At 44.2% G+C, this 14176-nt stretch overlaps 1 protein-coding gene across 2 annotated transcripts in view; it reads right to left on the bottom strand.

The window, feature by feature from the left end:
• Positions 1-14176, bottom strand: part of LOC138455450 (deoxyribodipyrimidine photo-lyase-like) — a 392352-nt gene that overhangs the window by 295998 nt on the left and 82178 nt on the right. For both annotated transcript variants that reach the window (XM_069607107.1, XM_069607108.1), the window contains exon 3: positions 96-268. In XM_069607107.1, the coding sequence (XP_069463208.1) occupies positions 96-268 (173 nt within the window). The remainder of the gene's footprint in view (positions 1-95; positions 269-14176) is intronic.

The following is a 14176-nucleotide window of genomic DNA, read 5'->3' on the forward strand; positions in this document are numbered from 1 at the left end:
AGTCACACAGCGATAAACGGGTAATGGATCAAAGAATGAAGAGTCTTCTATGAAAAATGCCATTTGTATCTTCTAGCACACAAACAAAAACTCACAACTGTGCCGTCTTTCCTCCGTGGCATCCTTGACAACTGTAGCTGCTGAAGCTCTGTAGACGTGGGCCAAGAGCAAGGAATGGGCAGTGCGCTGGGGGCTTCCAGTGGAGCACCGCTGGGCAATGGACTGTTCTTTTGACAGCAGCTCATGAAGTGAGACACAGATCCAATACCTACAATTGAAAAGGCAAAGGGTAACTCGAAAGAACTTGGGAAATCATACTTTCCAAAACAGGACAATATACTAGATGTTCAATCGTACTAACATATTACGTTATTGTCTATGAGGACACATGCAGCAGTTTTTTTGTACAACATTCTTTGTACGATGAGACTCCAGCTGACCGAGGAAGCTGTTGCAAAAGAGAACTTTGTAGATGTAGCGTGTGGGGAGCACGGATGCAGTGTATTTAGCGGGTCCAATCTGAACTTTGTTTAAAAATCAATCCAAAGCTTGCAGATATGGCATAAACACAGCCATGGTGGCAGCGGCAGCAAAGATATAAAAGAAATGCCAATGTGTGTTAGTGGTTCAGTCCTGCTGGTGTAGAGAAAAAGACAGATGAAGCCCCTAGGCATGCAATGGTGGGGAGGATGATCAGCGTAGGATGGACATCACATAAGTATGGAGGAAAGGAGATGGGAGTAATGTTAAAGTGCCCACTCTTCAGAGAGGGTGTTTAGCTGAAGAAGGATGGATTTTCAACGCATTTAAAGGTCCAAATTGTGGTGTAACCCTGGCAGATGAGAATACAATGGATTGAGTCTGCCACAGACGTAAAGCTGGCAGGACGAGATACAGAAATGGATGTAGGCAGAAGCAGCAAAGCAACCAAAACCTCACTATACGTTTTGTTTGCACGAGGGTCCTTTATTTTCTGCTGATACATTCCAATGAATCAGCAGATATGGGAGTGGCAGATAACATCGGCTACAAAAAGATTTGAAATTGACATTTTTGTGAAGGAAAAAAGGAGGACCTATGACCCACAATTAATTTAAGAGCCTTTAATGTAAGGTCCTCAACTGACAATGCTAGGAGCGTATGCCTCTTGGGAGACAAGCTTTTGTCAAAAGATCTGCCAAACAGTTGGTAGTCCTAGTGCTTAAGAGGGCCGGCCATCTTTCTGTGGCAGGCCCGCTCTTAAGTCTAGGCAGCAAGCTGCTGGTATTGGTGTCTGGTGGAGTCTCGTTTGCTGCATCTCTGCTGCCTAGAGATCCAGGGGTGCCCCAGTTAACTCTTGCTAGCTTTTGACTGTTATTTGCTTTTATTTACTCGTATTGTATTATGAGTTCATATATTAGCTGTTTTAGCTATTTGCCTCATTTGATTTCATGCTTCATTTCCATAGGGCATGTCTTCCCAGGATTGTCGCTTGGTTATGCTGTGCTAGGCTTCACTTTTTTGACCCATTCATTGGGCTTGATACTGTCATTCGTTCCACGGCAGAGTAAGTGTGACTTTGACTGTAGTTCTACCTTGTTCCACATTTACTTGAACATATATTGGTAAACGTTATAGTTTCCTAGACCATTGAGTGTAGCATTTTATGTACCCAGAGCCATTTGTTGCTGCTTTGACACTCTGACACCCATCATTTATGGTTAACCATGGGTGCCAGTGGTTAATTACTTGCAAGTTACCTTCTGTTCACGCACTGTGTGCTTTGTACCAGACCGCCGTGCTCTAAATTGAACTGGCACATGTCTTTTGTTTTTTATTATTTATTTATTTCTTATTTCCATTTTTGAATTATGTGTCATTTTTACATCCAGAGCGAAGTCTGAGATTGTGCTCTCTTCCCCAGACGATTGTCTTCTTTTGGGGTCTATACATGACATTTTTCTTCTTTTGTATTCACTCTCTTGCACTGTACATTGGGCTAGAACCGTATTTATTTAGTTTCTATACCCTGTTGGTCCATTCATTTTTTGTTTGTGACCGCCTGTAGGAGGATTTGAACAGGTCTTGTGACCTTGTATTCACGCCCATTGATAGAGCGTGCTACAGATATATACTGAACTCAAGTAAATATTTGATTTGAGACCAGTAATCTCTGTTCTTTTTGCTTAGGTGCTATGGCAAGACTGGCTTACAGAGCTTTGCAACTATCCAGTACCATCAATCATTGATGACTTCAGTTCTTAAGTCACCCTGATGAATTTCCGCTCAATTAATCGAATCATGAAGCTGGAAAGAAACATGTTGGTTTTCTAAGTGGTTCACTCTTGTTGTGGCCCAAGTTGTTAATTAATATGACTTTTGAAGGTCTCTAATTCTAGGACTTTCTATTGATATTCTAGTAGTATAGTGCTTGTCATGTACTAGAATTTGAACATGGTGCTATAACATTTTGCCTAATTATTTCACTTGTGTTTATGTATAGTCTGTGTTTTTCACCATTATATTTGAGGTATGCATTTTAGAGATGTATGAATGGAGTGATTGGTGAATTGTATGGGTCTGGTTGTGTTGCATATTGTTCTGAGTTTTCTTTTCCTTGACATTCATGTACCAATATTTTTTCATGAATTGTATTTTATGACTTCAATGTTTTTTGATACATTAAGAGATTTTAAAATTCTTATGATATATTCTAGTATATTAAATAATTGAATTTAGGATGTGAATTGAATTTTTTCACCTCCTGCCTTACGAAGTGGTCTGTATTTATGCAGTTGCACTTTAGATTAGCTGTGCCCCTATAGCTTCAACCTTGCCTATTCACCTAAACAAGAATCCATACTCCGGTCCTTTAGTTGCTCTATATATATATATATTTGCTCCTTCCTGCTTGGAGTCCCCCATTGTTGTTGGGGTAGAGATCCAGGGGTGCCATCACTACCAGAGGATTCAGAGGAGAAGGGCAGGTCTCTGGATCAACACATTTGGAAATTCAAAGATGGTCAGCAGTCGGACCCTGTCATAAATGGATGAGACCCCTCTCAGCCTGGGGTGGGGGGCCTATCATGTTGGCAACCATTGCCATTCTTACACCAGAGGGGGGAGGTGGGATTTGGGAGGACCCTATGCCCTGTCCCTTCTTTATGTGCACATGAATTGATTGTACAACCACTCTGGATCACCATATACATCATTTTTTTCCAGAGAATTACCAGCACCAGCAGCCTTGGCGGTTGACGGAATAGAGCAGCTCACCAACGATGCTCCACGATCTCTCAATATCAGCACACCCCAACCAGCGCTACAATTCAAGAGAACCGCTAGACAATGTGGATGCAGGAACCGGAGTGGACAAGGAATGCGGTCATCTGCTACCCTCACCTGCATCATAGCCCTGGACCCACTGGCTAAAACTATCAACAACAACCTCTCCATACCAACAACAGAGCTTCCTTAACAGAAACTGTCACTTTCTTGTGGGAAACACAAATATGAACTGCAACTCTGATTGCAGTGGGCCACTATAACCAATCAGCCCTCAATATATGCCAGTATTCTGCCAGTGTAAAAAATATGTTCAGGCTGGCTGTGCACAAACATGTCCATGCCTGCTGAGCCAATATATGCCAGTATCCACACATAAAAAGCATACTTGCGTTTGCTTTGCCTAAATCCCAGTAATGATACTATAAGAATACATATACATGCTGGCTGCACCAATGTATGCCAGTATTCCTCATAAGGATACTCAACATATAGCCTTTCCCATAAAGCCAGTAAAAACATTAGGCCCTCAGTTTAGGATCCAGAGGACCTCTACTCCCAACTCCCAATCAGAGGCTCTCCTTCGCTGGCATGCATGCACACACATCCATACACCTTCACCCATACGCTGGAATATACACACTCACAGCACTTCATTCACACACGCATCCATACGCTGAAGAAACCAACATTCCACTCTGATGATCAGAGAAACTATCGCTCCCTCACACATCTACCCTTGACATGATATGATAATTTATTCATTTACCCTTCCTCTGTAAAGTCATTAAGAAGATTGTCACAATCAATTTACACTAAGGGATCACTCAGCACAATCTCCTGCACAACTACCAATGCGGTTCCTGACCGCGATGCAGCACAGAGATTGCCACCATCCAAGTTGTCTTTGAAGTTGTGCACAGCTTAAACAAAGGGGCACTCTCCTTACACTTCTTTCTCAACCTCTGGTGTGCCTCTGATACCACTGACAATGAAGTCTTCAATATCCGTATCACTTGCATTGCCTTTGGAAGGAGTGTCCTGCTGTGGTTTACCCCGTGCCTCTCCAACAGTGATCAACTAGTCCAGGAAGGCCCAAACAGATGCCAGTGCTGCCCCATAACCTGCAGTGTTACACAAGGAGGCATTCAGTCTCAGGTCATCTTTAACATCTACATGGAACCTCTGGTGAATGCCTCAGCACCACCAACATCAAGATATACCAATATGCAGATGATACACAGCTTTACCGTAAGATCAACAGCAATAACGTCCATCAATGCAAGCACCGTCTGTCCCTCATCTGAACCTCTATGTCAAACACAGACCTGAAGCTCAACCCTACAAAGACAGAGTTCAATCTTCCAGTAAACCTCACCAAGCATGCCCAAGTCAAGAATTGGCTAACTGATATGAAGCTACAAAAATTCACGCCTCAACTCTCACCCAGTGCAAACTCTGCTTTACTATTAACTGGCATTTCATTCAAAACACACATCACCAAAAAGACACAAACAGCATGGTACCAGGTCACACTACTCGACAATTCCAAGCCCTTCATTCCTGGTAAGTGCTTCAGAACAGTTGCACAAGACCTGGTTGTCTCCTACCTGGACTGTTACAACGCCTTAATCACAAGAGTCCAAATTGCCAATTTGGCCACTTTTGGCCACCCTGAAACCCCTCCAAACATGCTGCAGAATGCCTCACAGGACGATTCAACCACATAACCCCCAAACCCGGGAAGCTGCACTGGCTACCCCTTCAAGCAGGCATGTTTAAGATTGCCTGCATCACCACCGAAGCAATCACAACCAAAATACCACTTTACTTGGTCCAGTGCACCATAAGAAGCCACAAGGTCGCCAGGCTGGAAGCAAACAACTACAGAAAAAAATAGGAAGCAGGAATTTTCCTGCGATTAACCCAGTCTTTGGACCAAGTTACCAATGGAGATGAGACTGGCCCTCTCTATCCTACAATTCAGGAAGAACCTAAAGACTTTACTTCTCAAAGAACATCTCCCCAATCACAGATTGCTCCACTCTACCCTATTCTCCCCCTCTACAGAGCTTCCCTTCCCTGCTCCCTACCCATCCCAGCCCCTCTGGTACCCCATAACTCCATTTGTAACCCTGTGGTGCATCCCCTTCGTACAGCGCTCTGTTGTTTCCCAGCTCAGGCTAGTACTTTTCAAACCCCTTAAATAGATATGCTACAACATCCACATTCACTGCACTCACTCACATGGGCGACCATACACTAAAACAGACATTGTACTATCATTCACATGGGCACTTATATAGACCCATCTGCGATTTCGGTTTGCAACAAATAAAAGAGCCAGTTTAATGACATTTTAGTTTCACACTGCAGTGATGCTATTGTGGCGTTTGTTTGTTAAACAGACAGTGCAGAATAATGTAGTGTGCCTATGTCTGCGTATTTGGGTGCCTCTAATGTTTGAGCAGGCCTCCCCTGCCAAAGGAGTTTAGTACCGTTGCTACATGTTTTACTATATCAGAGCCTTATCGCTAAAAGGCACAGTGTCAAACATGTTATCTGTTTGGTGCAAGTATAAATAGGCTGTGTTTGGGCACAGAGGAAACAATATACACTTGAGGTCCTTCTTATTAAAGTCCCCAAGTCCGGGAGGGTCTCCCTTAAAGAGGCGGTGTCACTGGATGGCCTCATGTGAACATCCATTACCTTAGGTTTGGGAGGCTGACCAGGGGTTCCCCCCCATACTGCCCTAATCATCCACTAGCTCCGGGAGGCACCGGCCTCTGTTTACCCCAATAAATCTTCCAGGAGTTAAGCAGAGCACTTCACAGGTTTCATTGAAGGTACTGTAGTGAACATTCACTTGTTCTTGTTGTGTCAGCAGATTTTGAAGATAAAGGCCACCGACAGTTGGGAGTCGGCCATAATAATTCCGATTTCCAAAAAGGGAACAGGTCAAACCCCAGAAATTATCGGCTTACGGCCTTATAGATGTTTTCAAAAAATTGTTTCTATCAACACTTTTATGTCATCTTATTTCTTGGGCAAAGGAAGAACGACGCCTAGATCCCAGTCAAACAGGATTTACCAAAGAAGTGGGTACCGATCTAAATCTATATCTACTAAATGCTCTAAAATTACGAGCACTTAAGGGAGGCACAACATTATTTGTAGCTTTCTTAGACTTGGAACAAACCTTTGACAGTGTGAGAGACAAGTTATGGAGGAAACGGTCTGCCTGGAATTGTCCCAGAGACCTGCTACAGGCTATTAAATCTTTATATTCAAACACCACGATGCAGGTTAGATTAAATTCACAAAGTTGGCTTTCTAAAACTATAGACACTCACAGAGGGTTGAAACAAGACTACCTTCTTCTACCGGCCTTGTTTAACCTATATTTGTCAGACATGCAAGGGTTACTGAGTGAAGGTAGAGCCTTCCCACCTAAGGTCAATGGGAACCCAGTGCCATGGATGCTCTATGCAGATGATTGGGTCCTCCTAGACCAAACTGGTTATATGTCTTTATAACAAATAATTTTATAACGAATGCACATATGGCGACATAACATTTTTATTTCTTTTTGTGGGGAAGGGGGGTCCCCCAAACCCCTCTTTCCCACCCCTAAAAACCCACTCCAACTGTTTCCCCACAAGATCTAACCCTTTACCCCACATACATTTTTGTTATGTTTTTCGTTATAAGATTTTCGTTATATGTGCATTCTACATAACATTTTCATTATAAATACTGCACACCGACCAAACTACCATAGGGCTCCAACATAGATTGATATAGTTGCAGGCCTATATGACAACCAACGACCTTAGAATAAATGTGAAACAAATAAAAGAAATATTGATTCTCAGTACATTAAGCAGGAAACAAAAAACAAAATGTAGGTGGCAAGTAGTGCGAGAAACCAAAGGGTGTCTCACTTGCTAATCCCCGGGGATCGATCTCACAGGTGGCCAGGGCACGGCCATCGCATTTGGATCCAGACCCTAGGGGGGGGGGGATCCAGGCCCTAGGGGTGGGGGCCCAGTGCGGGAAGATCACCTGGGTGAGGGATCTTTGGGGATTGGGGGTGAGACCACCAACAGTGAGACGCGGTATTCCCCCCTTTCCCATGCCCATACCCCTTCCTATTCTATAGGATTCTCCGACGTCCCAACCCCCCGCTTTTTACACAAACACTAGGCAGAGGAAGAGGAGGAATGAGAGAAAAAAGGCTAACCCTTACATATCCCTTTGGACATGTCCCGTTAATAAAGTCAGGCACTTGACCTTAATCACATACATCTGATACCGATTACCTCCCCCTCAAACGGATAAAAGGCAGAGCATGGAGACAGACTCAGAGCAAGGTGGAACACGAGAAGGAGTAGATCTTCCAGGGCAAAGGCAAACGCACTGGCGCAGGATGACTGATCGAGGGACCAGAGTGAGGGGCTGGGAAACCCTGGACATCCATGCAGTAGGTCATTGTCTCTGGGAAACCATGAGAGATACGCACAGAAGCCCGGAACCCAGACAAGTAGAAGCCTGCATTGCGTTTCAAGCATGCCAGTGACCCTACCGGGTGAACGGCAGAGTTGGGGAGGTGAGACCAAGCCTGTGGTATTAACCTTGACTTGTGAATCAAAGCCGCAGAGAGCAGAAAAGAATGCACACAAACAGTGAGTTCGCGAAAGACATGAAAGGCCGGTTTGTGTCAAGTAAAGATTGAAGCCTCAACAGTGTATCTCACAATTGAAGGTTGCGCGCGTGCTGATGTGACACGATAGAAAGCATACCTGTAGTGAACTTTAAAGTCAGCAGTAACTGGGAAGCCAGTTATAGGTCCAGTGAAAGGAAACAGCCCACTTGAAAGTCTCTGCAAAATGTTTGATATAAAGCAACAAAGTGAATGAACTTTGAGATGCGCGATAGTCAAGATTAACCCTGATGAAAAGGGAAGTTAAAAGGTGATTGCTTCAAGAGAAAGACTTCTTTGAACTTTTTTGAACTCCCCAGACCAAGAGACAATGGGGCAAATGTAAGGAAGAGCTGCTGTTGAAATCGAAGGGCTCCTGCAGAGGTTTGTGGAAAAGCCTTGCACATTCGAAAGTCTTCTAGAGCAGTAAAAAGGTCCGAGCCTGACTGAGGGAGACCTAGAAGATGAAACAAGTGAGGGGAAGGGAACCCCCTTACAAATCTGAATAAAGCTTGGGGAAGGGAAGCCCTACAAGTGCTGTGATTGTGAGGTCCGATCCCGACAGAGGTAGACCTACGTGAATTGTTTTGAATCGTCAAATAACTTTTTGTGAACTTTCTTTTTAATAACCTGTGCCAGCTTCTGTCATGCAGTCTACAGGGGCCACCTTACTCTGTGCTATCCAACGTGGGGAGGAGAGCCGACTCAGCCATCTTGATTCTTTATGTTATTACGCTGACTTTCCATTGCATACACAATATCCTTTCCACACTTTTTGTATGAGAGATAGGGCAGGCATTCTTTTTTTTAATATAGGCCATTTTGATTTGACATAGACTGACTAGGACAGTGTTTTCTTTATTATTTGATAGTAGAGACTACTCCCATCATAGCTATATGTAGGAATGATTTCAAACCCCAAGAATTTAATAAAGGTTTTGAAACTTGTACCTCTTGTGTCAGTGTCATACTTGTGATACCATGCCTCCCTTACACATTAGGGAGCGAACACTTGAAGCAGGTTAACACAATATTATACTTGGGGATTCGCTTCAATAGAAGCATGAATGAAAACCCTTGGGCTCTAGACTTAAAATCAAAAGTCAAGATGTTAGCGACACAAGGATCTAAACAACATAAAAGGTATGGTAGGTTCATTTGACATGCTGCAGTGTTGCTAAGCAGTAGTGTCTGTCTTTTAGAATCGCGTTCACTGTGGGACGTGGTCTTTCTTTGCTGCTACCATAGCTCGGTGGATGTTCAGGTAGGCTGTTTGCCCCCGATTTTTAACTTACTTGGTTTATTTTCCATGCACTTTATTTGATTTCAATTTAGTTCCTTTTAGGCTCCGGTTACACCGACTGGCGGTTGACTGGTCGCCTGCAGCACAACTGTTATTTCAGTTCATTGTTTTATTTACAGTTTAATTTCCTTGTACGCCGCTATGGTGGAGGGTGCCTGGCCTTACTTGACACGCTGCAACGTTGCTAAGCAGCAGTGTCTGTTCACTTAGGGAAGCAGTCTTTTGTTGCTGCTCACACGTAGCTTGCCGGGACCGCCCTCAGCAATACGATGTGCCCTATAAATCAGGCTACGACATGGGAGCGCAGCGGACAGGTGCAGCGGGCACACACTCAGTGTGCCGAAGTTGCACCCAAGTTAAGCCCTTCTGTGCATATACGTGCACGCTCCGTGCCGTGGACTGATTGCCATGATACCACTGCTCGAAATACTTGGACAAAACAGAAGCTATTAGCTATGGCCCCTCCTAATACGGTTCTACCAACCCTTGACTGCTCAACATCACCATCTAAGGGAGTCATTCCTAATACGTTGACGGGGCTCCCTCTTAACACCTGCTCCATGGCAAAACACGCAGCTTCCTGTTATGACCTCGGATGTAGTATGCATCACCGAAACCTGGTTGAGTGATACCTCTGGCCCTGCATTGGTTCAGCTTCTCCCCGATTCATATAATATTCTCTGATTGGATCGACCATCAACTCACCCAGGTGGAGGTATTGCTTTTTAAAACTCTGTTGGGTGCTACTATTGTGCCATTAACTCACTCCATTCAAATGGAAACATTTCTAATAAAAATTCCTCTTTCTGTTTCGTCCAGCCTCCATATTATGGTGGAACAGATCAGCTTTTCTGTGACCAATTCTTAGAACTTGCCAGATATCTTGAACTGAAATTTCTGCACCTGATAATCACAGGCGATTTTAATTTTAATTTGAATGCCCCTCCCACCGCCTCTATTAAAAAATGTTTTTAAGCTATGAAGGACTTGGGGGTAGGTCAACTGGTCACCGCCCCTACTCACTCTGCTGGCAATACAGTTGATCTAGTTTTCGCCAGGATTCACCTGCTCTCTCTACCTTACCACCTTTTCACATTATATGGTCTGATCATATGGTTGTTCCTTTCTTATACAGGCCCACACTCCTCGCGATAACCCCGATTGCAAATACCAGCTGCGTCGCAACTGGCATAAAATCTCTAATGAGGCTATTGCCTCTAGCATTCGGGTTCACTGCCTTTCTTCTGATACCATTAATTTCTCTGTGCTGACTAAAATCTTTGGGCTGGTGGCCGACACACTAGCTCCACTAATACTTTGCACACTGGTAGGCCACCCTTCCCGCCCTGGTTCACTGATGAGCTGAAATCTATGCGGCTCTTCAAACAGCAGGCTGAGCGGAAAATGGTGGCTCACATACTCTTCCTGTGATGAAATAGCATTCACACAGTCTTGTAAATCCTATCACCTAGTCTCTCACCTGGCCAAATGTACCTTCTATACCCAGAAGGTTGAAAATGGCGGCTCACCTACTCTTCCTGTGATAAAATAGTATTCTCACAGTCTTGTAAATCCTATCACCTAGTGACTCACCTGGCCAAACGTACCTTCTATACCCAAAGGCCCTCAATCAGCCCAGAGAGCTGTTTTCATTGGCACAGTCACTATCCTCCCCTCTGAGACTGTATTAACGGTGACCCACTCTCAGACTTTTTGTGATGACTTAGCTTCTTCAAAATATGCTGAAAGAATGTACCCAGAGGGCTGAATTTAATAAAGCTGTATCAAAAATATTTAACTTGATACAAAAATTATAAATAACAATTAATCATGTCTAAATCATCACTTGTAACAGTTGGATTGCAGGTAAAATCACATTTAAAACAATGTAGATAACATTACTCCTTTCTACACCACAAGATTCATTCATTCAACACACATCCTCATACAAACATACATATACAGTAATCTTTTCACATACATTTTGGATGATATTCAAATAACAACAAGAGTAAAGTGCAAAATATTAAACAATTGTTCAATATGTCGTTATAGTTTGGAGTGGATCTTAATGATGGTTGTAATATATATGATACACATCCCCAATTAGTTCAGTTTTGGACCGGTTTTGACATGTAGGATTATTTTGACCACGTCTTCTTCAGGGAATCCAAATAGTATACTGATTAGCCTACCACTAGCTCCATAGAATCAAAATACATCTGTGGCTGTGGTGTGTTTTCTGCAACCATGAACCTGACAACTTGCATGAGAAGAGACAGTACGTATATTTTGGAATCAATGGCGTGCGGCAGATGTCTGCATAGGAGACGCTGTTGACGGAAAATGGGCCTGCTCGCCATCGAAGAGGATTCTTATACTGAAAAAAATCAAGCATTCTGTCTTAATTGCGATTGATCAGGACAGATACTGCTGGAACATTGCATGCGTTTGGAACATTCATGAGATGTTCCACAGTTAGGGAGCACTTGTTCACTCATAGGCTGTTTCATTAAGTCCAGGTGTATTATAAAACTAGATAACCGTTTGGAGTCCGTTGATGAAACACTGAGGCACCTCTATGATGTTAGGGAAGTCTTTAGCCAGGTTTCTCAAATCAGCTGAGTCATCACAAAACCAGTTGGTCCTCTCTTTCTCCCTGTCACCCTGGGGGCCTTCCAATGGAGTGCCTGGAAAGCAATACAGTCCCACCCATAATTATCCGCTAGTCTGAGATGTGGTAAAAGGTAACTAAAAGGTATGGATGTGAACCAGGGACACAGGGCCGCCACTGAGGAAAGGCATTCAGGAAGAAAGACGCTCACTGTGGGTTGGCGGATGACAGGAACTGGTGGCTACAATTGCATTACAGCGGTTGGAGAAAATGCTGGGGACAAGGCGGTTGAAGAACCGACAGCACTGTTTGAGGTGCTGGAGTACGCAAATTGTTAAAGAAACCCATCAAATCTTCTGCCGTTTTCTCATCCTCCTTTTCATCTACAATCTGCGGCCAGATTAGTGTGGTAGCATGGCAATTTTCCATTGGCGCAAGCTCCTCCGATATTTAATTTGACCTCATAATTGTTTGAATTCTTGAAACCTCTCAATTTAGCAGCATTCTGCCTCCAAAGTCTCCTCGATCCAAGTGGCTTAGGCTCTCTACTGTCTGTGTCTCTAGTGCATGCTTCAAAGAATAAAACTGACAAATGGAGGGTTCCCTCAGGCGGGAATTGTGTGCATCTATTCTGCCACATTAAGGGATGCAAGGCCTTGATAAACCTTCATGTGGCGCTCTTATACATAATAAATATATAATGGGCAAACGTACCCTTAGGTGATATAGGCACCTACTTTGATAAACCTGTGACCATGGCTGCCTCTCGTCTTTACCTTCCCCTCTAAGTGACACCAACGGGATCTGGGGGGAATATGGCGTCGCTGTCCCCAATAACTGTCAAGCCCTCTACCACATTGCCTTGCCTAGCCTCAGTAACAGGGGAGACTGCACTTCTGTCGGCGCGACTGTCCCGATGACCTGTTTCAGGAGGAATGGGGCGCGCATGCTGCCTGGAGCAGCTGTGCTTCTTGGGTCCGCTCGTCAGACAGCCATTTGGCCACAAATTGTATTTGGCTCGCCACAAAATATGCTTCTAACTTGGATACTCTTATATCGCCTAGTCCATAGGGGTTCTGAAGTTTCGCAAGGGCTAGCCTGCACCGCGAGTTATGACACAGGAAGCTACGGCTTATACTATTTTTTTTGCTCTCGGGAGCACCACCATCTTCAACAGTGCGGCTCTCCCCATTAATGAGAGCGGCAACCTAGCCCAGAAGGTCATAGAGTTCTCAGTTCTATCTACCGCCTTCAGAGTGTTTTGTATGTGTTCTCTGCTAGGATCATGAAAAATGTCCACTCCCATGTATCTGAACGTGTTCGCGGGTTTCCCTATATATCCTGCTAGGGGGAACAAGTACGACTTCTGCGCATTGATCGTGATGCCCGATAAATCTGTATAGCGCTCTAATATAGCAAGAATATACTATAAGTTGGTTTCTGGATGTTGTAGGTACAGGAGCAGATCATCTCTGTATAGGGAAATCAGATTCCAGCCCACCGGCATAGCTCTGCCTGCCTCCAGATATTCCTTTTGGAGATACACTGCTAATGGTTCCAATGCTAGGATGAAGAGCATCAGGGACCATGGACAGCCCTGCCTTGTGCCCTTGCTTAACCGCCAATGCTCCGAGATCAATGTGCCCGTCCTGTATAACAATCTTACCAATGCAATATATGCGGGTCATATGCCAAAGCTTTTCAACACCGGCATCAACCATGGCCATTTGACATAGTCAAATGCCTTGACTGCATCGAGTGAGGCCACTGCTAATTGATGTGTGCTACGTTTGGTATGGTCTATAATGTAGTGTAGCCTCCTAAGGATGCTTACGATATTTCTGTTTGGCACGTACCGATTGGTCTGTGTTTATAAGCTTGGATATGGTCGGGTTAAGCCTGTTGGCCATTAGGGCTGTGAGGACTTTCCCATCTTGGTTAAGCAATGAGAGGGGTCTAAACGAGCCGCAATCAGTGTCAGGCTTGTTGGGTTTCAATAGAGGGATAATAATTAGTTACCCAGGCAGTATACCTTTGTCTAACGCCTTGTTTAGCGCAGCTAGCAATGGGGCGGAGCGACATCCGTCATGTATTCTTTGTAAAATTCACTAGGTAACCCGTCGGCCTCTAGGGCCTTACCCGTCGGCAACTCCGTTATGGGGTGTTCTAATTCCTCTATAGTTATGGGGGCTTCTAGTCTCTCAGCCTCCTCTGCATCCAGCTTGGGGAGATCTGTGTGTGAAAGTGCCTCCTCTATCTCAGACATATGACAATCAGAGGTCTCTCCCTGTAG

Source organism: Ambystoma mexicanum, chromosome 1p (assembly GCF_040938575.1).
Source record: "Ambystoma mexicanum isolate Mex_15411 chromosome 1p, UKY_AmexF1_1, whole genome shotgun sequence".
Taxonomy (NCBI): domain Eukaryota; kingdom Metazoa; phylum Chordata; class Amphibia; order Caudata; family Ambystomatidae; genus Ambystoma; species Ambystoma mexicanum.